The sequence below is a fragment of the Diospyros lotus genome, chromosome 4 (genome assembly GCF_014633365.1).
Source record: "Diospyros lotus cultivar Yz01 chromosome 4, ASM1463336v1, whole genome shotgun sequence".
Lineage (NCBI taxonomy): Eukaryota > Viridiplantae > Streptophyta > Magnoliopsida > Ericales > Ebenaceae > Diospyros > Diospyros lotus.
In genome coordinates this window covers 26,883,927-26,911,460 of record NC_068341.1, presented here as the reverse complement: position 1 = coordinate 26,911,460, position 27,534 = coordinate 26,883,927, and the positions used below count along the sequence as shown (strand labels likewise).

The 27,534-nt window shown below is 39.3% G+C and overlaps 1 protein-coding gene across 3 annotated transcripts; it reads right to left on the bottom strand.

The window, feature by feature from the left end:
- Window positions 1-310: 310 nt before the first annotated feature.
- LOC127799240 (protein CELLULOSE SYNTHASE INTERACTIVE 3) lies at window positions 311-25,971 on the bottom strand. 3 transcript variants are annotated; one of them, XM_052333077.1, is made up of 8 exons: window positions 25,751-25,971; window positions 25,303-25,492; window positions 24,845-24,990; window positions 21,274-24,334; window positions 3,580-6,124; window positions 2,035-2,492; window positions 1,214-1,330; window positions 311-929 (listed from the first exon to the last, which is right to left on the bottom strand). In XM_052333077.1, exons 3-8 carry the CDS (start codon window positions 24,904-24,906, stop codon window positions 768-770), a joined length of 6,405 nt encoding a protein of 2,134 aa, XP_052189037.1. In that variant the 5' UTR covers window positions 24,907-24,990; window positions 25,303-25,492; window positions 25,751-25,971; the 3' UTR covers window positions 311-767. The 3 variants fall into 3 exon arrangements, with proteins under 3 accessions (XP_052189037.1, XP_052189038.1, XP_052189039.1); XM_052333078.1 differs by having other exon boundaries at window positions 24,845-24,955; XM_052333079.1 differs by having other exon boundaries at window positions 24,845-24,945.
- Window positions 25,972-27,534: the final 1,563 nt, after the last annotated feature.

Genomic DNA, 27,534 nt, shown 5'->3' with positions numbered 1-27,534 from the left:
ATAAGCTACCAAGATGTCTAAAACTTATGTGCATTCCAATAGTATAATGTTACTATTACCAATGACTTCATTTTTGTTCTAATCAAGTTAGGGTCAAAACAAGAATTTATGATATCAATTGACTTCTAAAAAGTCGTATTAACGATGCAAATTTATACAAAAGAACAATGTGACAGTTTTATGCTAGGAATGCCCTTCCTGACAACCCTTTATCAAGAGAATGATATTATCAAATGACTAGTGATAGATAAAATATTCTTTAAGACCAACAAACTTAGACAAGGAGGAGGAAATTCTTGGAAGGCAGGCAGAAGGTAATCACTCTTTCTTTATATGTGGTGGTAAATGAGTCGCCAACTATAACAACAGAGGCAGAAGTGCAGCCTATTTACCCCTTTTAAAGTGGGAGCACTCTGCAGCAAAAGCTTGGTCCCATTCTCCTCTAACATGCTTAAGTAACTACTTAGCACCTAAGACTGATCTGTACAAAACAAACTTTCTAGACAGCATTTCTACATCTTGACAAACCCTTTTTTTCCTATGATTTCACTCTCTCACCTTCATAAATAACTCAACCTTGTGCATTTTACAACGCAAGCATAGACTCTTCACAAATTTACAAAACTGTCTTCAGGAGATGCGGAATACTCATGAGCAAACCAACCTCCTGATCCCTCCCTCACTGGAATAGAATGACTCCTTACCATTACTTTGATCAGCTAATACCCTGCAATGGTTAATTTCGCTGTGCTTAGCCCATTATTCGTTCACACACTTTCCTCAGATATCCTGTTGGACCAGGTAATCTCAATTTCAAGTGTTCGGGAGCTCCCGTCCTTGCTGCCTTGATGGTTAAGGCTGAAGAGTCCACTGTATACGCCTTCGCTCACAACTTTGTCAATTTGGATCGTCACTCTGCCTAAGCTCGTCTGAAAAAGCAGTCCATGGTTAAAGCATTGGGAAAAAAAATGAAATGCTTATGCAAATTATGATGGCATTGCCATCTCCAAAGAGGGACCTGTTAGCATGTCATGTGGATGAGTGCAAGATTTAAAAATCCTGCCACTTTTTTAAAACGATGGCAGTGCTCATCTTAATAATTATGTGGCCAGGACTTGACAATCCTTGGTTGCTGAAATAGCTGATTGAGAATTTGTTCAATGCCCAGTTCCCAAGGTGCTTGAAAGTAAATGCATCAAGGCAATCTAGTTACCTTTCCGAAAGTACTTCTGCTTTTACACTCTATGTGTAGTTTCTGTCCCTTTGGTGGTACATCAAACGCCCATGTAAACGCTTCTTTCCATTCAGGTGAGGTGCTGCCGCTCACCACCTGAAAAATAAAGCCCATTTTGCATGAAATGTAGCTGTATTCTTGACTGCTAACCTATGCAAAATATGAGTAAAACTAACACAAGAATGTTAGGGTGAATTGACTATACAAGACTGCTAACCTATGCAAAATATGAGTAAAACTAACACAAGAATGTTAGGGTGAATTGACTATACAAGACAGACAAAATTATAAATAAGATTATCCATAATAAGATTATAATTAGTGGATGAAACCGTATGCTAGTGGATGAAATAGAAGAAATTAGTGGCAGAAGTGGTAAAGGAAGACCAAAGAAAACTTAGTAGAGAACTCTTAGGCATGACATTGGATATAATGGTCTTATAGAAGATATGGGTATGAATGGAGATGACTGGCAACCTTGAATACATGTAGCTGACTCCACTAATGCTAGTGATGCTCCCTATTACATAAGAGGATTGTGAAAGAATAGCTAGTTAAGGTTAGTTAAAAGGCAGTTACAGATTGGCACGACATTTAAGCAAGGAAATTCCACTATGGCTTTGCACAGATATCCAATGCTACTCCATAATATATTTAAAAACATGAAGAATAATGATGTGGAAATGTCCCACAAGCTATAGAAGAGTACCAAGACACAAAAAGGGAAGCTAACTTTAAACTATGCTAGGTAAATATTTCATTTCTCCTACATTTCATTATTATACAAGCCAAATCATTACCTTAGTTTGTCGTGGAGGCCCATTACCTATCATCAATCGACAAAAAGCATTTGTCCCTCCCATGACTTGCTTCAGATTATTTGCACTCTTAATGGTAACAGTCAAACAACCTGGTATACAATGCAACAGGCTGTCTGCTTTCTCGATGAAACCAGGCAGGCAGGTTTTCATCAGCATTTGAAGAGTGGGTATGGCTTCAGATGCAATCACAGCTTGAGATTTTGAAACATCTATAGGCATGGTTGACCAAGAATGTTTTAATAAGCATAAGATGTCCAATGCAGTATCCTGCACAGGTTCATTCCCACACTTAAGCGCTGTTACCAACTGAGAAATGCAGAGGGTAGCTGCCTCAGAAATGTGGAGTTTGGGGAAGTTGGTGAATATAACATGTATAGTTCTCAGTACTTCTTCATTGAAACTTGTTGCAGTGGAGGACAATTCTTTCGCTAGTGCAGCTGCAGAATTGGGTAATGAGAGAAGATCAGTATTAATTACAAGTTGAAGAAAGAAAACCTACACACTATTCACCGCACTCATCATATAAATCAATAGACCAAATAAATAAATTTATGTCTCTTAGCTCCCTTCTTTGCAAGGGTTGGAGAATAGTCGTTTTTGTATACAGCCTTATACTTGCTTTGCAAAAAGGTTGTTTCCATAAATTAAACCCATGATCTATCAATCACAAAGTAGCAACCTTACAGTTGCTACCAAGACTTGACCACAAATACCAAAAAATAAAAGTAAAAAAAACAAAGTAAAAAAAAAAAAAGAAAAAAGAAAAAAATCACATCACGAAGCCAGGAAAAAAATTCCTTGAGCAATTTGTACACACCCTATTTTAAATAACTTTCCATTGATGCGGTGCGGTTGCCACCTCAATAGTTTTTGTCACATCAGCTTATATTTATAAAAGAATATACTTATATAAACTAAAATATAAATATAAATTTATAATAAATATATATATAGCTATAACTGGCAGCACCTACAGGCCGTCGCTGGCAAACAACCCCCATTGGCCCCAATGAAGTAAACCAAATTTAGGTTCATCTTCATCGAATCTAGGTTATCTTCTTCATGTCCGCCATCTAGCTCTGTCTCTCTCTCTCTCTCTCAACCCTTTCTATCACTCTCAGCTAAAACCCGCCAATAGAAGTTATATATATATATATTATATAAATTTATAGTTATATCTTAGTTTAATAAATATATTCTTCTATAAATATAAGCTGATGTGGCAAAAACTGTTGAGGTGGTAGCCACATCAACCAACTCAGTAGACCAAGTCAGCATTTAATGGTCTTTACTAATTGAAAAAATTAAAAATTCAGCACAAAGTTGAAACAAAATTAAAGTTGGATACTACAATTGAAAAGATTAGAAGTTCAGTCCAAAATTGGAACAAAGGTAAGAGTTGAGTTTTTTTTTTTTTGTACAATTTTCCCTCTAGAAAAAACAATTTATGCAGACAGAAATTTGTTATGAAAAACATCAATAAACACAGTAAAAGAGGATTAAATTGTTTCAACTGTAATTTACCTGTCAAAGATCTGATAAGCTCATTTGATACATATTCTTGAAGTGTGTGATTTGAAAACAAGAACTTGATGAGCAAAGCAGCCTGTGCAGCAACCTCCGAATTTGCAGAGAGAAGCAATTCTTGAATAACCAATATACCTCCAGCTTCTGCAACTGCTCGTCTATTAGTTCTACTGCGCATAACAAAGTTTTGCAATGCACATATAGCCACCACTTGCATTTCTTCTGTTGGCTGATCTTCAAGCAAGCTTGTCAGTGCTCGGCATGCAGATACAGAATCACTGGCTCTAGCAAGACCTTCATGCTGAGAAAGGTCGCCAAGTGAAAGAGCTGCAAGAAGCCTGCCAGACTGAGATCTAGTTTGTGGGTCTAATAGATATTGTGCTAAAGGTGCTATTGCATACTTGGAAACCTTCATTTCTCGTACCCTCACATTATTGAATAAAGCTTCAAGTAGTCTTCCAGATGCCTCTTCACACTGGTGAGATCTTAATAGGTCTAACAGGGCATCAATCACACCAGCTTCAGTCATGAGTTCGGCACTGGAAGCATCACTTGACTCTTGAACAATCAATGCATTAAGAGCCACTGTAACTGTATCCTCCCGTGTTGAGTGCAACATCTTCACAAGAACAATAATTGGTGTTTTAAAATAGTAACCAGCATTTGAATTTAGAACATTGGAGAGAACCAGTGCAGCTGATTCCCACAATACAAGTGGTGGTTCAGGGTCATCTTGAATAATAACCTTTGCAAGTTCGAATATACATCCAGCATCAGCAACTACCATTGGCCAGCTTAAAGAGATACTTTCCAGTGCCTTAATTGCTGTTTGCTGCAAGTTCAAGATTCCAATTCCTGCAAGTTGCACAAGGGGAACTACTGCACCTTTTGTTGTTATATCTTGCTTAAAATGCTCCTGAGCAAGAAGATGAGATAGTAATTCTGTGCCAAGCTGCTGAATAGCTTGGGACGGCGATTCAAGAAATGAAATCAGAGGCTCAATGATCTGGCTTGGAGTAAGTTTCAAAGTTGCAAGGCTCTGTGGTTTCTCCAAAATATTAACAAGCGCCTGCAAGGCACTATGCTGGCCCCAAAGACTTATATCTGGACGAAGCAAAACCAGAAAAAGCGGTTCAACAACTTTTGCAGCAGCAGAGCTTTTAGAAATTGCACTACTATTTGTCAAGATGCGGAAGAGTTCAGCAATTGATGAGCACAATTCACTTGGTGCTGTGGGAAGAAGCTCAAGACAGTTGTCAATGATGCCAGCTTTAACCATATCCAACTTGCGGGGAGTTCGGTCTTTGCCCAACTTAATGAGAGCTGAGATACTAGACTCAATAAGCCGATTATTTGAGCCAGAAACCAAACCAACGAGGAGATTGATAACATCATAAGCTGCAGCAAACTCTACATGCTGTTCATCTTCCAACAATCTATCAAAAGCACAAATAGCAGATTCCACTGCAGTATCTTTATCAGATTGAATCAGTGATAGAAAATGCTCTATGCACTCAGAGGCAATTGGCATTGCCCTGAACTTTGGATTACCAAAGAAAACAAAACATAGCTTTGCAGCATTTGTCTTCAATTCTAAGGAAGAAGAGGAAGCCAAAATTTTATATAAGCTCTCAAGGGGGTTCCCTTCCACATCAGTCATCAGAGCAGCTTTTGAAGGATTTCCTGAAGTCAGCTTAATCAAGCCAATGAGCGCAGCATGTTGCTCAAATTCTGATGCAGCTTCAAGCATGTCAACCAAAGGATGAACTGCTTGCTTGGCTATTTCACAATCTCTAATGTTCTCTGCTTCAAAAAGTTCATGAAGAGCTCTAGCAGCACTCAATCTGGCACTCCTTGATCCCAACCGTAAAACAGCTATGAGCTGATTCAAGGAACTAACAGATGCCTCATAACGAAGAAGATCAGGGTTGCTAAATAATATTCTCAGTAATTCTGATATGGTTGCCTCAGTCAAGTCTTGGGGACTCAAAGATAGGTACTTTGTAAGAGCTTCCAGGGCTCCAGATTCAGCCATAATTAATTTGTTCGTATCACTGCCATCTGCAATTCGAGTCAGGAGGTGAACGGCAGTTGGAGGCCCACCTGGTCTATCTGGCATTGGTTTCAAAAGATCCACCAACAAAGGGATAGTTTTGCGTGCAGTGGAACCAACTCTCACATCTTCAATGTCAAACAGATGTTCAAGAACTACTTGATCTGGATTCCTTACCAGAGAAAATTCTTCAGACAAAGCAACAAGGTTTGGCATATCGGACTCTATGCAACCAATTAGGGTTATTAACCCAGAAACTGCACCCGAGTTTGCAATTGCAAGATTAATTCCCTTGCTTCCATTACAAGAAAGACTAGCCATTGCCTGGGCAGCAAAAAACCTGTCAATAACTTCTTCAGATTTCAGCAAAAGTGCAAGCGAAGGTATTATACGCATTGTTGTAGGAGATGACACAACTTTTGCATCTTGAAATAATATAGCCAGGAGCAAGGCACTTATCCATATGCCCTCAGTATCCTCAAATTCTGCCTGTGCATGAAGATAAACGTTTGTCTCAGCTAGAAAATCTAGAAATACACAAACACAGACAGCCAACTAAACATATGAATTTAGTCTGTGCAGGCAAACTGCCTAATCTGAAGAGGCTGCAGTAAGAAAGCATGTTTATATCTTAGCCAGTGATTGATAATCTAGTATGATCCAATGTTGCTGATTCAGTGCTAATTTCCAACACCACCCAAAAATAAAAAATAGAGTAAATAATAGAAGAAAAGGTGCTTCTAAAATTCTGGTGAAATCTTAGAATTATGGGCATTTATAACTAAAAACATGTCTATATTATGCTAAAAAGATAACTGCACATTGTCCCAGTCTGTTTCTCCCTTCTCCTTTTTTTGAAAAACAAGAAAGCGAAAATTAAGATGCAGGTAGTGGTACTATACTATTTTCACCAGTATTCACAAAGCCCTATTGTCGTAAATACTAGAGAAGACCACAGCAAAAGGAAGGCACAATCTGATAGGCCGCCGGTGCAACAAACCTATCATAGGCGTAACAAGCAACTGAAGGCTTGAGGCTGGAATTAAGGGGACCGCACATGCAGGTGTAACAACCAGCATGTGCGCATGGGGAAGGAGGGGTAAAGTTGTAATCCACACTGCCGAAGGAATAATCAGCAGTGTGAATGGGGAATTCTGTTAGGAAAGCGTGGGAAGGGGGCATAAGTAGGATAGGAGATGGAGAATTGGGGAGCGAGCTTTTGGTAGAGAATTGGGAGAGTTAGGGCCTCTCGAATGCCCTGTTTCATTCTTGTTTTTCTGTTGAAAGGGATTGGAATATATTGATATTGAATTGTATTGGAATTCTATTGGAATCCTATCAATTTGGTATCAGAGCCAATCCGCACCTGATGGTGAACTTGACAGAGCGTGTTGGCGAGTTGGAGTCAACGGTGGAAGGTGTCAAAAGGGGGGTCGACGACATTAGAGGGAATGTACAGTCGGTGGAGCGTAATGTAGCGATGCTGCTTGAACAGTTCGCTTTCATGCGAACGAGGTGGGATGAGCTGGAGCGGGAAAGGAAGAACAAGTCCAGAGAGCGGGAAGGGCCTTCGGAATTCACTTTGGATTCCAAAGTAACCCCTGGAGTTAAGGGGGGTTGCAATCCAGGAGGGGGTAGTGGGGGCGAGTACCGGGCGGACTTACGTGGAAGACGATTGGAGATGCCTCTCTTCGAAGGAGACAATCCAGATGAATGGATCTTTCGAGCCGAGAGGTATTTTGCTGTCAACCAACTCACGGATGAAGAGAAGATTGACTCCGCAACCCTGTGTTTTGAAGTCGCAGCACTGTCGTCGTTTCAATGGGAGACCAGGCGAAGAGGAATTCGGAGCTGGGAGGGCCTGAAACAAGGACTTCTGAGCCGGTTTCGCCCCACTCAGGAGGGGTCGTTAGAGGAGCGGTTCTTGGCTCTTCGGCATGAGGGATCGGTGAAGGAGTATCGTTTGAAGTTTGAGACCATGGCTGCGGCAGTACCTGATGTGCCGGAGGCGTTTTTGGAGGGACAATTCCTCAACGGCCTCAACCCAGAGATACGAGCCGAGATCAGAGTGTTACAACTGCGGGGGCTTGATCGAATTATGGTGGTGGCACAAAACGTTGAGAACAAGAACTTAGCTCTTCAACATTACCATCGGGCAGCTGGGTTAACTAGGAGCGGTTATTCCACCACCACCGCAATCGCGAGTCGGCTGTCACCGGTACCCGCGAAAGGTGTGGGTTCCTCCCAAAGGTCCGTGAACCAACCAGGCCTCCGGATTCAGTCCGCAGGTAATGGTGGCAATTTTCCTTTCAAGAAACTTAGTGAGGCTGAGTGGAAGGCAAGGCGAGAGAAGGGCCTTTGCTTTCGCTGCGATGAGAAGTACTCGATTGGCCATAGGTGCAAGAACAAAGAGCTCCAAGTGCTGATGCTCTATGATGAAGAAATAGGCAAGGTTGCAGCAGAAGAAGAAGAGGAGCAAGGAGGTGACGAAGGGGTGGAATATGGAAGAGAGGTGATTGAATTATCTATGAATTCAGTGGTTGGATTAACTACCCCTCAAACGATGAAGCTAAGGGGGCTCATAGAAGGGCAGCCAGTGGTAGTTCTGGTGGATGGGGGAGCAACCCATAACTTCATCTCCTCCGAGTTGGTGCAACGCTTGAATTTACCGAGGACGGAAACGGCGGGATATGGGGTGATAATGGGAATTGGAATGGCGGTACAAGGTGCAGGAGTTTGCAAGGGGGTCAAATTGTCTTTGGATAACTTGCAGATAGTGGAAGAATTCCTTCCCCTTGAGTTAGGAAGTTCGGATGTCATTCTTGGCATGAAATGGCTAGCTTCGGTGGGTAAGATGAGTGTGGATTGGAGGAATCTGACCATGAAGTTTTCAGTAGGGGGGATGGCAGTGACTTTGCAGGGTGATCCTAGCTTAAGTAAAACATTAGTCTCCCTAAAAGCTATGATGAAGGCGTTGAAGGAGAGTGGGGAGGGAGTGTTGTTGGAAATTGGAGAGGTGGCTGCTGAATGCAATGAGCTGCAAGTGGGGCTGCCCGGAAGTTTGGAGGAATTATTGGCTGAGTTTGAAGGAGTTTTTTCCAACCCAGTGAGACTGCCACCCACTAGAAACAGAGATCATGCCATCAATCTCCTACCCGACACCCCCCCGGTTAGTGTTCGGCCTTACCGCTACCCGTATCTTCAAAAGAATGAGATCGAAAAGATGGTACGAGAGATGTTGGCAGCTGGTATTATCAAACCTAGTGTTAGCCCTTTTTCTAGCCCGGTGTTGCTCGTTAAGAAGAAGGATGGGGGATGGCGGTTTTGTGTAGACTACTGGGCTCTCAACAAGGTGACAATCCCCGACAAGTTTCCTATTCCAGTCATTGATGAATTGCTGGATGAACTACATGGCGCGAAGGTTTTTTCGAAATTGGATCTCAAATCTGGTTACCACCAGATTCGAGTCAAGGCTGGAGACGAACCAAAGACCGCCTTTCGAACACATGAGGGCCATTATGAGTTCCTCGTCATGCCCTTCGGATTGACAAATGCCCCGGCCACCTTCCAATCCTTGATGAATGATGTCTTCAGGGAGTATTTGCGTCGGTTTGTGTTGGTTTTTTTTTATGATATTTTAATCTATAGCCAAAATTTTGACCAACATTTGCAGCACTTACGTTGTGTGCTAAAAGTGCTGGCCGCAAATCAGCTGTTTACCAACAAAAAGAAGTGCTCCTTTGGGCAGTTGGAGGTTGAATACCTGGGCCATATCATCTCCCAACAAGGCGTGTCGACTGATCGTTGCAAGGTGCAAGCCATGATCGACTGGCTAGCGCCAAGTTCCTTGAAGGAGTTGCGGGGATTCCTTGGTCTTACGGGGTACTATAGGAGGTTCGTGAAGGATTATGGTAAGATGGCATGGCCCCTCACCGAGAAACTAAAGAAGAACAACTTTCGTTGGGATGGAGAGGCTGAACGAGCATTCCAGCAGCTCAAAACAGCCATGGTGTCGCTGCCAGTTCTTGCACTACCGGACTTCGATCAGCCCCTCATAATTGAATCCGATGCTTCAGGGCATGGAGTAGGGGCAGTGTTGATGCAGAATCATAGACCGATTGCATATTACAGCCATGCTCTTAAACCATCGGAGAGGAAAAAATCGGTTTACGAAAGGGAGTTGATGGCCATGGTGTTTGCAGTCCAGAAATGGAGACATTATCTTTGGGGAAGGAAGTTCATAGTAAGAACGGACCAAAAAAGCTTGAAGTTTTTGTTTGAGCAGCGAATGGTGAGCCCGGATTATCAAAGGTGGATGCTGAAACTAATGGGCTTCCATTTTGAGATACACTACCGACCGGGATTGGAGAACAAGGCTGCAGATAGCCTTTCGAGAATCAGCCACCCAGCAGCTCTATTCGCTCTAACGGTGCCAAGGGTGGTGCAACTCGATCAGCTAGTCCAAGAAGTGGAGAAGGATGCTTATTTACATGGAATCATACAGAAATTAAAGGCGGATCCAGCTTACAGCTCAGATTTTCAGCTAGTAGGCGACCAACTCCTCTATAAGGGGCGGTTGTTCCTGCCTAAGAAGTCTTCCCTAATTCCCTTGGTGCTCCAAGAGGGTCATGATAGCAGTGTAGGGGGTCATTCCGGGTTCCTAAAGACTTATAAGCGGATTGCAGCGAGTGTTTTTTGGGCGGGCATGAAGCGGGACATACGCCAATATGTGGAAAGGTGTGTCATTTGCCAGCAAAGTAAATATGAGTCCTTATCTCCAGGGGGTCTTTTGCAGCCTCTTCGGGTTCCTTGTCAGATTTGGGAGGATATAGCCATGGATTTTATTGATGGGTTACCGAAATCGGGTCATATGAATGCTATATTGGTGGTTGTAGATAGACTCAGCAAATACGGCCATTTTATTGGTCTCAAACACCCCTTTACAGCTGGAGCAATAGCTGGAATTTTCATAAAAGAGGTAGTTCGGTTGCATGGTATGCCTAGGACTATTGTTTCGGATCGAGATAAGGTTTTTATGAGTCGTTTTGGAAAGAGTTATTTCGACTTCAAGGCACTAAGCTTCAACGTAGTACGGCCTACCACCCGCAAACGGATAGGCAAACGGAAGTACTCAACCAGACCTTAGAGACTTATTTGCGCTGTTTTGCATCAACAAGGCCTTTAGGGTGGTATGTGTGGCTGCCATGGGCGGAATTGTGGTACAACACCTCATACCACACTGCTTCACGGATTACTCCTTTCCAAGCTGTTTATGGGAGGGAGCCGCCAACCTTGATCCGATTTGACAAGGGATCAGCCCCGATATCAACAGTGGAACAGCAGTTGCTGGAGAGAGATTTAGCATTGGACGAGCTCAAGAATCAACTGGAACGAGCTCAGGTGATTATGAAGAAGGGGGCTGACCGGAGGAGAAGGGATGTGCAATTTGCAGTTGGTGATTTTGTCTACTTGAAATTAAGGCCGTATAGAAGGAAGTCCCTAGCTGGCAGACCTAATGAGAAGCTGGCTCCGAGGTACTATGGGCCATTTGAAATTGAGCAGAAAGTGGGGTCAATGGCTTATAGACTCAAACTCCCAGTCAACTGCAGGGTTCACCCGGTTTTCCATGTGTCTCAGTTGAAAGAAGCTAAGGGCAGGCCCGGCGCAATGGAGCAGATTCCCCTCGAGCTGCAGGCTGACTTAGAAATGAAGGTTGAACCAGAAGCAGTGTTGGGAGTGCGGCCTGGGAAGGGTTCTAACTTACGCGGGCTGGATATCCTGATCCAGTGGAAGGGCTTACCACCGTTAGAGGCAACTTGGGAGCCCTACAACATGATTCAGCAACAATTTCCAGCTTTTCACCTTGAGGACAAGGTGAAAGTCCAAGAGGGGAGTAATGATAGGCCGCCGGTGCAACAAACCTATCATAGGCGTAACAAGCAACTGAAGGCTTGAGGCTGGAATTAAGGGGACCGCACATGCAGGTGTAACAACCAGCATGTGCGCATGGGGAAGGAGGGGTAAAGTTGTAATCCACACTGCTGAAGGAATAATCAGCAGTGTGAATGGGAATTCTGTTAGGAAAGCGTGGGAAGGGGGCATAAGTAGGATAGGAGATGGAGAATTGGGAGAGTTAGGGCCTCTCGAACGCCCTGTTTCATTCTTGTTTTTCTGTTGAAAGGGATTGGAATATATTGATATTGGATTGTATTGGAATTCTATTGGAATCCTATCACAATCCTACACACGAGTAACCAAAAAGAAACTGATATATCTTTAGGATGAAAGATTCCCCCAAAAAGAACCACAAAAATGGGTTAAACAAGGGTATGTCCAACCAAAAGAGTTAAAGAACAAGCACTGATCCTATCTATGCAGTAATATATCACTTGTCTATCAAAGGGTCTTCTTTCCTCTCTCTCCTCAAGTTACAAATGATGAACAAACAAACAATTCCAAGCCTTACTGGCTGGCCCATTGTCAGGATCTTGGACCTGATGCAACCAATTCTCCTCAATTGATGAGAATTGGGACAGAATTTGGGTGAGAAAATGAGAGAAGAATGGAGGGAGATAAGAAGAACAGGAGGGAGCGAGAGAGAAAGAAGGTTCGAGAGGGAGAGAAATTGAGGGAGAGGGATCTGAAATTGATTTGGATACTTCTTGATACTTCTCATTAGCTGGGTTAGTGTTTATATACTAAGCCCAGATGCAACTTGATGTTGGCACCAAGCCAACTACAAGGTACAATTCAAGCAGCAGCTTGAAGATACAACTGCCATACAAAATGTACAAGGAAAGGAATAAGGAATCCCTTTATGGAATATGATGGTTCCTGACAAACACCAGTGCCCCCGCCCCCGACCCCGCCCCCCCCCCCAAAAATTTTTTGTCCTCAAGAAATACAATGACTTCCTTTATTCGTGGACTTTCAGCTCCCCAATATCAACCCTGTCTGTTTCTTCTCTTCCACAGCCTGTAGGGAGCAATCTTGAAAAAACTTTGTAATTTCTTCCCTGTTAGCAGTTTACATGCACCCCTCTCCAAGCTGCCAGTAAGAGTCACCTTCGTTCCTTCCTTTTCAAAGGTAACCTCCAATTTGTTAAAATCAAATACAGTTGGGCTGAATGTGCTCATCCAGTCCACTCCTAGTGCAATATCACATTCACCTTATTTTAACAACCGAAGGTCAGTGATGAAGTGATGAATTCCTCCCCTTGCATTGGCCAAATAAAGTTAGTACACTTGGAATTGCCATACATCTTACTTCCATCTGCCACAGTGACTGACAAGGGAAGAGTATTCTTCAATTTACAACCCAAGTCCCTTGCAGTGTCAATCACTGCCACTATTGATTAATATCATCAGCTTCCTCCCTTTTGTTTGGACTTCCATTTTTATGATATTATTAGAGGGACACCCTTCTAAAGCATGCAAGGAAATTCCCCCTTTTTCAATCTCATCAGTGGTTGCTATTTCCTCTGTCAACTCTTTTTCTTCTTCCCTACCTTCCAACTGCAGCAATTGCCTTTTACAGTTGTGTCCAGGAAAATACTTTTCTCCACATTTAAAACATAGTCCCATCTGTCTCCTCTGTTCTATGCAAGCAGCTTTTGTCATATTAGTTTGATGTGAAGTTGATGGATGTTGGGGAGGTTTTTGCACGAATTTTCCCTTACTAATCCCAGTGTTGAAATTCCTAGTAACTGAGGACATCTGTGCTTCTCCTAATTCAAATCCTCTAAACTGGATTATGTTTTTTTTCGCTAAAGCTTCTACTGTTAATTCCTGCAACCTAGCGCTGTCCACAACCTGTTTAACCATCCTCAATTGTAACATATTGACTGTAGGCCGTAGTTCTTCGCTCAAGCTGCTAATGAAGCTTGAGACGAAGTACGCCACAATTGAATACGGGTTGAGGTTAAGCATTAAGGAATTCAATTCCTCAAACTTCACTTGATATTGTTGGACAGATCCCTCTTGTTTCAGTTTGTTAAATTCTTCGACTATATCCGTCATGTTTCTATCTCCAAATCTGGCACAAAAATCTTCAACAAAGTCTGGCCAACTGTAATTACCTTGCCCCCGTATCCAACTCTGAAACCATGAATCTGTAACATCATTGAAATATGTAGAGTCTAGGGTGATCCTCTGCTGCTCAGGTATAGGATAAAAACAACTTTTCTCACAGCGCCTAATCCACCATCTTGGATTCTGCCCTTCGAACATCATAATATCCAACTTCGGGATCGGAAAGTAAGGCAGATTTTGTGTGGCTGATACTTCCTGTTGCCTTCTGACAATCCTCTCCTCCAAATTTTCTCCGATCGCAGCAGGTTCCAACTCCAATTCTATGGAAGCAGCTGTCCTAGGAGGAGCTGGTCCAAATCCTGGAAGAATCGGATCAGTCCATTCTCTAGGAGGGAAATTGGGAGAGATACTTACTTGAGGCTGCCTCGCAAACATCACCATGAATCGCTGCATTTGCTCGTGCATCTAATTGCTCATCTCCTCGCATATTTGTCCGACAGCACTATCCAAACTCTATTCAAGTTTCTGATTCATGGCATCCAATCTCTGATCCATCATAAGGATCGCCTCGTGATTCTGTTGGCTCCAACTTCCAGAAAATTCACACACAATTGAAGATCGGTGATTATCGTGTTCATCTGTTGTGGCTGGGACTCAAAATGCTTCATCTGTGTACCGTTGGCCATAGCTAGACCTCATGGGAAATAGCTTGAATCAGTAATCTAGCTTAGATCAAGCGTCCGCCTACGATAGCAATTGTCGTCGATCAGCAATCACATAAGGAGTCTACACTCGCCTCAATTGCTATTCAACCGCCGTCTTGCTTCGCCTTCACAATCAAGTTCATCGAAATTCTCAGTCGAGGAACAATCTACTCTGATTCATTCAAAATCGGATCGAAAACAATCACCCATCAATATCCGAGAATCATCAACTCTAATACCACTTTGTCAGGGTCTTGGACCTAATGCAACCAATTCTCCTCAATTGATGAGAATTGGGACAGAATTTGGGTGAGAAAATGAGAGAAGAATGGAGGGAGATAAGAACGGGAGGGAGCGAGAGAGAAAGAAGGTTTGGGAGGGAGAGGGATCTGAAATTGACTGGATAATTCTCGATACTTCTCATTAGCTAGGTTAGCGTTTATTTACTAAGCCCAGATGCAACTTGACGTTGGCGCCAAGCCAACTACAAGGTACAATTCAAGCAGCAGCTTGAAGGTACAACTACATACAACTACCATACAAAATGTGTAAGGAAATGAATAAGGAATCCCTTTATGGAACATAAGGGTTCCTAACACTCATTGTAGCACCCCCTCTCCTAGAACTATCGAGGAGCTGGTACTATTGAAAAAGAGTTAAAATAAAAACTCACAATAAATCTAAAATCGAGAATCATAAATAATTTGACAAATCTGAACACATCATATTGAAAAACATCTCAAACCGTACTGCAACAAAATTCTGAACTGTGAGAGAGTTCAACATAAACTGAAACAAAAACTACTGACTAAGGAAGTCACTCAACTGAAAATATAAAATACTCTAAAATCTCAAGACACAAACAACACCGAGAAATCTTTTGTTTTTGAACAGCTCTCTGTACACACTTTACTGCCCGACATTGTTAAGCCCGACTTTTGGAACTCCCCTGCTAAGACCTAGAATGGTGAAGAATACAAGGTGAGCCACAAGGCTCAACAAGTAATAACATGAAATAGAACTATCGCTGAATCCAAGGAGCATCGATACTCATGAAATATTAATTGATCTTGCACCGAGGGATTATTCATCAACTGTATAGTTGCACATATATGATAAATGTTAATGCACATAAACTGTATAATAATCTGAAACTAAAACTGAATTGTGGGTCTTGCACCCCCGAGCCTTGTGCCCCATGAAACTGAACTGTGGGTCTTGCGCCTCGCGGACTAAACCGCCTCATATAATGCAATGCACATAGACATACTCACACACAATATGAAGTGCTCCACATAAAGTCATGCTCTATGCTCATACCAAGTCGTATGCACATAATATCATACATGCCACATAACAATGCTAGGCACAAGATATAACCTTTATCAAACTATTGGATTGTATAACTATTAGGACTCTTGATTAATGGAATAAGCATGAGAGATTTATCATATTCTGATGTGGGATTTCAATATTTATGAATATTTATCCTTGTGTTCAAATAATGACTTGCATTTGTATAATAACTTGCATTCGGATATACTTAGGATTACATTCGAATATTATATAGATTATTCGGATATGAGGCTTTTAGATACGAGGGTATTCGAATATCATATGCTAGCATTTGGATGCATGGCTCACACATTCAGATATGATTCAAGTCATTCGGATGTGAGATACTTCATATTATGAGACATATTCAGATATCATTAACTTGTATTCGGATATAAGGGAAAGCATTCGGACATTGTATATGGACATTCGGATATCACACACATATTTGTATTCGGATGGGAGAAGAGGGTATCCGGATGTAGGGTACTCATTCGGATATCTGTTATCAATACATAGAACAATATTCAGATATGATTTAAGGCATCCGGATATGATGAAGACTCATCCGGATATCTCTCACAAAAAGAACTTGCACCCATTCGGATGACTCCTTGGCCATTCGGATATTACTCACAGAAACTTATGGAAACTATCTGGATATCAACTAGTCATTCAGATATCAGACACAAACATCAAACAAAACCATCCGGATGTGAGAGATTTCATTCGGATACCTGAACCATCTTATGAAATAAAACATACGATATCAGTATTCTTGTTCTAATACAAACCTATCATAACTACACCATTCCGAAAGAAACTTGGGTGATCAAAACCCAAATGACATGGAACAATATCTGGAATGATTCAAAGATCACACTAAAAGAGATTGCTAAAGAAAAATACAAGACTTACCCGCTCATACGAGAAACTCACTAGACATATATACATATATATATATATCTATTAACTGTGATAAAAATCTGAGAACGAAGCTAAACATGAAACCTGTAAAGAAGGATTACAATGAGAGATACTTGCACTAAGAACTAAGAACTTGTACTGAACATTAAAGAACTTGCAACGAATATTAAAGAACTTGCCTCCAAAAGAAATAAAAGGAGGAAGGAGAACTTGCCTCTAAAAGAAAAAGAAGTAGTAAGAACTTGCAAAATCAAGGACTAAGATAACTCACTGGACATATAAACATATATATACTAACTATGAGAACGAAAAACTTGAAAAAATCTGAGAACACGAAAAACTTGCAGACATAAATCCAGTAAAGAAAAGGATTACAGGAAGAGAACTTGCCTCTAAAAGAAAAAAAGGTAGTAGGAACATGCCTTATAATTCTTGACTGGACTTGAAATTTGCAACGCAACTTCTCCTACTGAAATCCTCACAGTGCTGTAACTTCTTGGACTCTCTTCTTCTTCTTATGGTGTGAAGAAAAATATAAGTTGTATGGGTATATATACAGAGGAGAAACCCATAAGTCCTAATCCTTTTACAATTTCAAACTCCTAATCCTTTAACACCTTGAATATTTCAAACTCAAAATATCCTCACGCACAAATTATCTTCAAATCCCTCTGTTTTTCTAATTATCCTCAAATCTCCTTATCATCCTCAAAATATTATTTAAATTCTTGAATTTGCTCTTTTTTCCCTTATAGATATTTTCCACATAATCTAAATCCCACTTAATGCTATTCTCACTATTTAAAATTTCTAAAATATCACATTAAATATTTACTTGGCAAAATCGTTTTTAACCCAATTCCTCGTACAATTTGGACTCCTACTCCAATTGAAATTCTTACTTGCTCATTATTTTACATGTAAAATATATATAGTTGTCCATTCTCCAACTCCAATTGTAATTCACCTCTCCCAATCCAATCTTCTACTTAACACCCTAATCCTTATCCAATATGTACACATGAAATAATCCTCATTTTGCTTTCATACAACATCTAACATATATATATATATATAAATACCTTTTCAACAAAAATCATAATCCCATCTTACTTTGACTTCTCAACACAAATCATAATCTCATCTTACCTTGGCTTTCTAACATAATTCATAATTCCATCTTACTTTGATTTGCAACCTAAATCATAATCCCATCTTACTTTGGCTTTCCAACATAAATCATAATCCCATATTGGTTTGGTTTCTAACATAAATCATAATTCCATCTTAATTTGGCCTTTCAACTTAAATCATAATCCCATATTACTTTGGCTTTTCAACATAAATCCTAATCTCATCTTATATTGGTTTCCAATATAAATCCTAATCTCAATCGTAATTAATTTTTTTTTTCAACAATCCTAATCTCTCACGTATTTGGCCCATTATTTATCTTTTCAAATATACCCTTATCATATATCACATGCATATTCCTCTTTTTCCTAATTCTCAAAATTGCCCTTCTTATGCTCTTTCAAAATTTTCACATAATCTAAAATTCTACTTAAACCAAAAATTTCAAACACATATAAATAAACTTCAATAAAAACTCTAGGCCCTTTAACGGGTCGTTACACTCATCTCCTCAGGCAAGTATTAGCCCAACAAGCAAAGAGATTCTAGTCACCAAAGACATATTCCATTCCATGCCAAACCACAAAAAAACTGTTGATGCAGGACAGAATAGAAATCGGACTTAGTATTCTTTTGTTTGATTTTAATATAGATGTAGAAAATAGGAAATAAACAACAGAAATAAAAAAAAAACAATATTAATTCCTATTTCTACTTCTGTCCTACATCAACCATGCTTCATGTTTATTTGGCAACAGGGAATGTGCTGTCCAAGCAAAGATCACGTTTGACATGTTCTATTTCAAAATCACCTTCCAATAAAAAGAGCTTCCCTCCTTTACCAACAAGGATGCAATAAGTCGAAGAAGAAAAACCACTCTTGATGAACCTTCAAGAAAAAGAGTTGACAACCCCTGATTGAATGGAATAATCATGAATTCTCCTAGAATATAACTCAACAAATTGTAGCTGCCAATCCTAGAGCTCCTAAAACTAAGAGAGTACAAACCAGCTGAATCCAACGAGTACAACAGTCCATCATTGATGCCTCTAGGTAAAATGCCAATTGTGAACAACTCTAGAAGTCTCCTTCAGAGGCAACTTGCAAAACCGGCCATTAAACTTCATGCTGAAACCACAGAGCCATTCCCCACTTCAAAGAAAATAAGTTCAAGTAAATACTCTTTAACTTCAAGATACCTTTCCGAATTCCTGACTTATTAGCTACATACAATCCTCAAAAATAAAACTAGCTAAAGCATGAGAAGCAAAAACAAGGAATTTGAGCTGGTGAAATGCATAAAATAAGTAAACTAAAAAAATACTAGGAAATGAGGGATGATCAAGGAGAGATGGAGTATTCCTCGAAGTTATTCAATGAAGGCAGAGGAACAAGTGTCATGTTGGGGTTTATAACTTTAAAGAAAATAGGAATTATGTGGCAGTTGGACAAGATAAATAGGGCATTTTTTAAATTAATGAAAATATTTAATAAGATCATTAAATCAAAAGGATATGGATTAGCGGAGGAAGAGCACTTTAGTGAAATTTATAAGAATAAAGAGGACATTCAAAGTTGTAAAATTATAAAGGAATCAAGCTAATGAGTCACGTTATAAAACTCTAGGAGAGATTGAGCAAATATTAAGAAGAGAAACCAAGGAATTTGAAAACTAATGTAGTTTTGTGCTTGATAGGTCAATAATTGAAGCCATATACTTGTTGAGGCACATAATGCAAAAATATAGAGATAAACAAAAGGATTCACATATGGAATTTATAAATTTAAAAATATAACTTATGACAAACTTTCTAAAGAAATCTTATATAAGGTTTTAGAGAAGATGTTTAAATTGCTTATATACAAGTTATCAAAAACATGTATCATGGAGCACAAAAACATGTCAGAACATGCGGAGGAAATTCTAAAGCTTTTTCAGTTTCAATTGCAAAGAGCTACATTAAGCCCTTACCTCTTTCCCCTAGTAATGGTACTCACTAAACATATCCAGGCAGATATGCCTTAGTGTATGCTATTTGTAGATAACATCATGTTGGTGAATGAGACAAAAGATGTGGGAATACTAAGCTTGAGATATGGAGGAATATTCTAAAATGTAGAGATTTTAAATCAAGTAAATTGAAAGCCAACTATATAGAACATTAGTATAGAAAAAAATGTCGGAATTATATATTATGGTAAAATTGAAAGATCAAGTCATAACAAGAAAATATCAGTTTGGATATCCTAGATTAACCATCTAAGAGGATGGAGGCATTAAAGAGGATGTTTCCTATATAATTAAGGCATGGTGGTTAAAATGGAGAAGTGCATTTGACATTTTATGTTATAGTAAGGTTCTGTTAAAGCTAAAAAGAATATTTCATAAAACAGTTATAAGATTAACTTTGTTGTATGACACAGATTGTTGAGCAGTAAAGCACTAACATATGCAAAATATGAGTATAACAAAAATGAGGATATTATGATGGGTGCAATAAGACCATACAAGAAAAATTAAAATTAGAAACGAGATTATTCGTAACAAGGTTGAAGTGGCTTTAGTTGAAGATAAAATACATGAGACACGATCAAACTGGTTTGGTCATGTGAGAAGAAGACTAATAGAGATTCTTATAGGAGAGTGGATGGAATTGAACAAGTATGTAGCAAAAGAGGAAGAGGATGATCAAGAAAAACTTGATGGGAGACTCTTGGGTACCGTAGATAGAATTGGAGAGCGAGCTAGGATTCATGTAGCCTACCTCACATAGTAGGATTAAGGATTGATATGTTGTTGTTGTTTAGTTACCCTATTGCCATATTATTACAAAATCCATCCAAGAAATAGAAGACATTAAAAGTCTATCTATTGCATAAATCTAGATGACACAAGAGCTAACTCAAGTTCAGATGTTAAAGCTTTGTGTTGGACATGCCAATACTCTAAAACCCCAAAACCGCTATTTCTTTTGCTCCTGAATCACTACATGCATGTGAAGACATAGATCCTTTCAGTTTACAGACTCAACCAAATAAATCCCACCCTAATCTCCAACCATAACTTATCAAGAACATCTAAATATGGAATTGTGCAATTGGAATGTAATTTTGCTTATAGAAAATAATTTCATTAAAAAGACATCATAGTAAAACATCACTAGCAAAAAGGGAGGAAAACTGAGAAATAAAAGAAAAGGGACAATTTAGAAAAATCTTAGCAAGTCAACTTTTTTAGTTTAAATGGTAAACAAAGTTACTCCTGGAACAAAAATAAATTTTATCTCAGTCAAGGTCATGCCGACTGACAAAAACTTCACATCTCTGCTTATCCTAAAATAGGAATTAATTTAATATTGTACCAAACTTATTCTTTATTGAGGAGCAACCAGATTCAGAACATAGCTAATAGTAAGTTATTAATGGGCATCCCAGTAAACTGTAAGAAAAAACAAAGAATGAGAGTAAAAGTAAAAACCCCAACATTACAAAAGACTAATTCCAGACCTGTGGATTGGAAGTATAAGTTGTGAGCTTATCAGAGAGGGCTTCAAGTGCTCCAGCTTCCACTACAGTAAGTTTATTCTTTGTATGAAATGAAGAGATTATTGATAGCAACCATAAAGCAACTGTACCACCCAAAACAGTGGCTGGATCAGGAACATCAAACTCCTCTCCTTCATGAAAAGCAGTTCTTTCCACAAAACCTCTAGGAGTTCGGACCTCAATTTCTAGAGAAGAACAACTAGAATTCTGCTTCATCATATATACTAATGTGTATATCAGGGGTTTTATGTATCCTGACACATCTAGTGCATCCATTGACTGGATTTTATGTTCTTTGGCAGCACAGATGAGCAATGCTGCTGCTCCTACTCTCACCTCCAAACTGGTAGAGTTCATTATTCTGTTGGCCAGTCCAAAAATGGATTTAGATTTTGCAATCAAGAGGTCACCTAATACTACTGGTTGATCCCCACTAAGCCTAGACAGAATTTCTATGGCCTTGTCTTGCACTAGAGGAGAACCTTCAGCCAGGCAGCAGACAAGAGGCTCTAAGCTTGATGGAACTTCAGCAAGGGCAGACCAAGGGAGATAAGTGCAGTTCACACTTTGTTTTGTCCTTGCCAGTAGTGCAACAAGTTCTAAAGCATCAACAATTTCAGTCCCATCCATATCCATTACATTTAAGGAATCCACAACAGAAAGAACAGTAAAGCGACACTGAGCACTGCCGTTGAGCACATCACCTGCTGGAAAATGTTTCAGTAATTGGTGAAGGGCACGTGATGCGTTCTTCTTACCTTCAGGAGTTCCTTCCCCCAACACTCTAGTCAATGCAGAAACAACATCTTCTGCTAGTGCTTCTGCAGCTATCTGGGGATCTGACAGAAGATTGGCCAATGCTGCCACCGCAGTCTCAGAAGCATCAACTGAAGAAGTTTTTGCCAACTTAATCAAAGGTTTGACATCCCCTTCAGCAATATATGACATCTTGTTGCTAGTCTTGCTTGGACGGGACAAAGCACTCAAGGCTCGAGCTGACTGTGATGCAATGACTTGAGTGTTGCTGGTCAAAAGCTTCATGCAAGGATTCACAACTTCGTCAGTTGCAAGACTGTCACAGATATCTTGTCTGGTGCTGAATAGATCAGCTAGGACAGAAGCTGCATACTCTTGGGTTTCCTCATTAGAGGAATTGAGAACCTGGACTAGTGACCTCAGCCCTTTATTGGCTTCACCTCCGTTCTGCACAAGATCACTTTGCGATGCCATGGTCAATACATGACCCAAAACCCTAATTATGTGGGCCTTTGAGCTTGGGAAGTCTCCCTGGAGCAAAGCCAGCAACTGATTAATGGTAGCAGAATCAGCTGTCCGTATAAGCTTTGTTAATGCTTTAGCTGAGGCTTGCTGTCCCTTTGGTCCACCACTTTTTAGAAGCCATAAGAATGCCGGAACAGCTCCAGCACTTTCAACACAGGCACGAATGTCCTCACTGTGACAGCATAAATTCCATAGAACATGTGCTGCATTCTCCCTTGCCTTCTGGGATCCCATCTCTAATAATTGTACCAGTGGAGGAATTCCCCCAGCTGCAGTGATTGCCCACTTACTCTCATCAACATGTTCAGTCAGGATGGACAGCAACTTAACAGCATACTCTTGATGCTGTTCACTGGACAACCCCAGCAATGATATCAATAGTTGCATGCCTTCTCTCTTTCCAATAGCCTCCCAGATACCCACACCATCAGAACAGAAGCTTATCAGAGAAAGCATCAAGTACTCTTGCACATCAGCAGCAGCCATTGTTATGAGTCCAACAAGCACCTTCTTTGCATCAGCTTGATTGACCCATCTTGACAGATTGGTGTTCCCATAGAGGCTGGCCATTGCCTCAAGAAGACGTTCCTGGACCAGCTTATCATCTCGAGGCTTCAGAAGAACAACTAGGATTCTCTCTATCTTCATAGCATCCAGGGGCTCTTCTTCAACACCAGATTGTTCAAAAACCATAAGAGAGTAGGCAAGCGCTCCAATTATATCAGCAACAGGAGCAGCTAAGCGTGGGGACTGGGAAAGTTCTCCAAGATATAGTATTAGAGAAGACATTCCACCGCATATGTTCGCCAAAGCTCGCACTGCGTGCCCCTGAAGAGCATGGCCACCCTCCCCCTGCATACACTCTTTAGAAGGAGCAACTATAGCTCCGATGAGAACAGGCACACCATCTGCATCAACAATAGCTTTCTTTGCCTTGGTTGACTTTGAGGAAAGAGCCTCCAAAGCATCAGCTGCACTGGCACGAACAGAAATATCATTTTCCTGGCCCACAAGTCGAAGTAAAGCTTCAACTGCACCAGAATCTATAACTTTGGGGATGCTATCACTGAAAGCTAACATCAAACGGGCCAATAGAGAGGCTGCATTGGATTGAGCAGTAACATTGTCTGATAAAAGCAGCCCCACAATAATATCAACTCCTCCAGCCTCAAGTGTCACTCTCCAATACCCGTCTTTGTCACCACAGAGATTTCTCAAAGCCCCGGTAACAAACCCCTCCACAACTTTGTCCTGCTTCTTTTTTGAATTAAGCTGCTCCCATAATGTCGGCACTACACCTTCTGTAATAAATATTTTCATACCTACATGATCATCAGAAAGTCCACCAGATGAAACTTCATATAATGCTTCTGCTGCTGCCTTCCTTGCCTCAATTGACTCTGATTTCAAAAGTGAGAGTAATGGTGGGATACATCCACCCAAAAGCACCTTCAATCGTAAATCTTCATCCTTGCAAAGGATGCTCAACGTTGCAGCAACATTTGCTTTTGCCAGAATAGTGCCATTCCTAAGAATGGATATGAACAATGGCATTGCTTGAACATGCGAACCAATAAGACTCTGTGCTTTCTTTCTAGATTTCGCAATTCCTAGCAAACGTGCCGTAGTAAGCTCCTTTTCATGTGGTGAAGACATCTTAGCATGTAGCTGTTCAATAAGACGAGCAACAGTAGCCATTGCTTTCTCTGGATCATCCATATCTGCTCTTCCATTTGAATCTCTGCAAAGTAAACATTTAATCTACTTGTCAATATTTAGCATATAATTCTCAGAAAATTGAAAAATATATTTAAGTATCTGAATACTTCTCAGGAACTTTAATAAAGCCTGTGTCAATAGTAAGAACATGTGTTGATCAGTTACAAGAATTAGACCCACATTACAAGTTTAAAAGAATGTGTTAAGAGTCAATAATTAAATAATGAACAATAGAAAGTAATATCTATTAGGTCTTTCTAGACCTTTTAATTTCAAGAATTCGGCAAACCAAAACTTTTTACTTGTTTATAAACACAGCTTTCCGATATTTATTTATCATATAAATAGTACAGAACTAGCTACACATATATACAGATAAAATGATATTTATTTACTGATGTTTTCTTGATGTATCTTGTCATAATCTTTTGAAAAGAGAAAAAAATGACTTGCCGGCCATCCATGTCATACCAAGTCCAGTTCCATGCTTCTTACATTGCCATTGATAAAGCTAAGAGATAGCAGCACTAACCTAGGCTTTGAAGTAGATGAGGATTCAGACTCCCTTGGTTCAGGGGAGAGAGACTTCGACATTTGCAACAGAACTCCCCTTCAGTAATGTCCTTTAGACTTCTGCACAGTGCTATAGCCGAAGTCTACTAAATGAACTCTAAATTGCTATACAAAAAGGAACAAGTGATAATAAGAACAAACAACACCAGAATTTAGTATTCCAATTCCATTAGCAAAAGATCCAACATCCCAAGTGACAAAACCACATATCATTATAATTAAATGCGCCTATCATCAGAATTTACAATCACGGTATCGTTACAAGAAAACCAAACCACTTTAACAAGAGAAAAGTTAGCCATTGACTTCCCTCAGTGTAAGAGAAATTGCAAAATGTGGCTATTTAGGGAGATCAAAACCCACCAAAATACTACACATACCAGAAAGAAATAATAATATCAAAATAATTAACTTTACCTCAGCAGTGAAATGCATATTCCGGAGGCGCTCTCCTCTGAAACTAAAGAAATCCCTCAATTCTTCTCCTCGGAACCCGAACCATCCAATACATTTATACATATACAAACACCGACGCAAAATTCCACCAGTGTTCCAGAACCCACTCGACCCAGTCCTCTTGGCTTACAATTGGAATAAATCAAACACCCTGTAGAACACGAACCAACAAAGAGATTAAAATCAAATCAGAAACTGTTCTTCTTATGCGCAATATTACGTGTGTAATATCAAATTGGCATAGCCATGATAAGATTCAATTCCGATAACCATATTGAGATCCAGATCAGAAGGCGCATTACCACATCCTAGGGCTAAGCGAGCTGCCATTAACAGAAAAGGGAAAATTGCAGGCTACAAGTAATTGCAAAATGGAATTGAATTGGAAACAATATTGTTGAAGAAATACCTCGCTATTTTTAGAAAAAGAACAAGGAGATCACAGCTCAGTGATTGAAGGATTTGGATACAGAGAAAGGGAGTTTGATTTGCTGAGTATTTGCGGCTCTCTCTCTCTCTCTCTCTCTCTCTCTCTCGTAATTTCTTTCTTCTTCTTCAAATTCTTCTTCTTCTTCTTTTCGAGTGTCGGAGGCAGGGGGCGAATGATTCGGTGCGAGTGTGGAGGGTCGTCAAGCCAATTGGCCTTTACTGTTTTGACTAATTTCTTGGGATTTATGCTTTTATTTATTTATTTATTTATTTATTTAACTAACACATGCCGTGTTTTTAACTTAGTTTTTAAGATGATTCATATTCATTCACGCAATAATTGAACCCAACCCATCTTTTTAAGTCAATTTAGTATTGATTTGATTTTGAATTTCACTCGTATTTATTTATTCAACTTTTTTTACTTCAATAAATAATATTCTCAACGAATTATTTATCAATTTTGCCAATGAAATAAATAATTGCTTCAAATAAGGAACCCAAAAATTAACTAATTAATTTAAACTAATTTAATTCTAATATTCAACTTAAAAACAAAAGATTATACCGTCCTCTAACTTAATAATATCGTATATAAAATAACACATATATCATAATATAAATAATTAATAATATTATGTTAAACATGAAATATTTTTTCTCATATATACTCGCATTTTATTAACTTTGAAGCTCCCTCTGAATATTATTATTATTCCTTAAGAGTGAAAAATTAACCAAATACCATTTTGTGAAAAATTTAAAAAAATATTACATATTTTTATGAGTCTTTTATTTACTTGAATTTTATTAATAATATTATCAATCTTTATATTTAAACCCATAAATTATATGACTCCAGTTTATCTAAAGATTGAATAAAACTACACAACCTCTAACTAAACTGGAAGTAATTCTTTTCAAATTCTCCTATTAATAAGGTTACTATTTTGGGCAATTTTGGGTATATTGTTATTTAATTAAAGAAAAGGAGGAAAAAGTTGCTAATTAGAGAGAGGGGGGGGGGGGGGGGGGGGGGTCCAAGACGTAAAGGGATGTGGGTTCCACCTCAGATGCATGTGAGATGTGATTCAAAGAGAATCTTAATAGCAAGCAAAGCACACTCCTAACGCTACTTTAATCAATTTAATAGAGGAGCTTAATTACTCTTAAAATTCTGTTTTTTATTTATTATTATTATTATTGGGTGGGCCATTCATTATTATCAAAACAAACAAAAGAAAGTATGTCTGTCCACTGTACACTTAAAAAAATCATCTTATGAAATTGTTTATCAGATTAAGCTGCAGATCTCATCATTTGAGGTCTTTCGCATCTTCTCATCTATTGGTTTGTCAATATTATTATATTTAATCACTTATTTTTTAAAAAAAAAAAATGCGGATCTGGGTCTAAGCAGGTCCAAAAAAAAATAATTAATGTAGGTCCCATAAACTATTTTTTTTTAAATATTATATAATAAGGGCATTATTATTATAACTTATGAAGTGACAGGTTGATGGTTGACGCAAGTATACATAAATATATGAGTTGGTTGGTTTGGAGTCATGTTGAAATATGTTATTATTTACATATAATTTTACATCATATTATTCATAAGTTTAATAAGTAGAGAGTTTTTATGATAAGATCATAAATAATTCCTACTAAGTTACTAAAGATGAACCAAAATGTGTTTGTAGATGAGTTGTTATGGAATGAGGTGACTTTATATTTTTTTATTTGCTTTTTAAGTAATAAAAT

Excerpts from the sequence above, each read along its gene's own strand:
- LOC127799240 (XM_052333077.1), bottom strand. The coding sequence starts at position 24,906 with ATGTCGAAGTCTCTCTCCCCTGAACCAAGGGAGTCTGAATCCTCATCT. Across the intron at positions 2,493-3,579 it reads GCTTATCAGATCTTTGACAG|CTGCACTAGCGAAAGAATTG; the intron begins GTAAATTACAGT and ends CCAATTCTGCAG. Across the intron at positions 1,331-2,034 it reads GGCCTCCACGACAAACTAAG|GTGGTGAGCGGCAGCACCTC; the intron begins GTAATGATTTGG and ends TTTATTTTTCAG.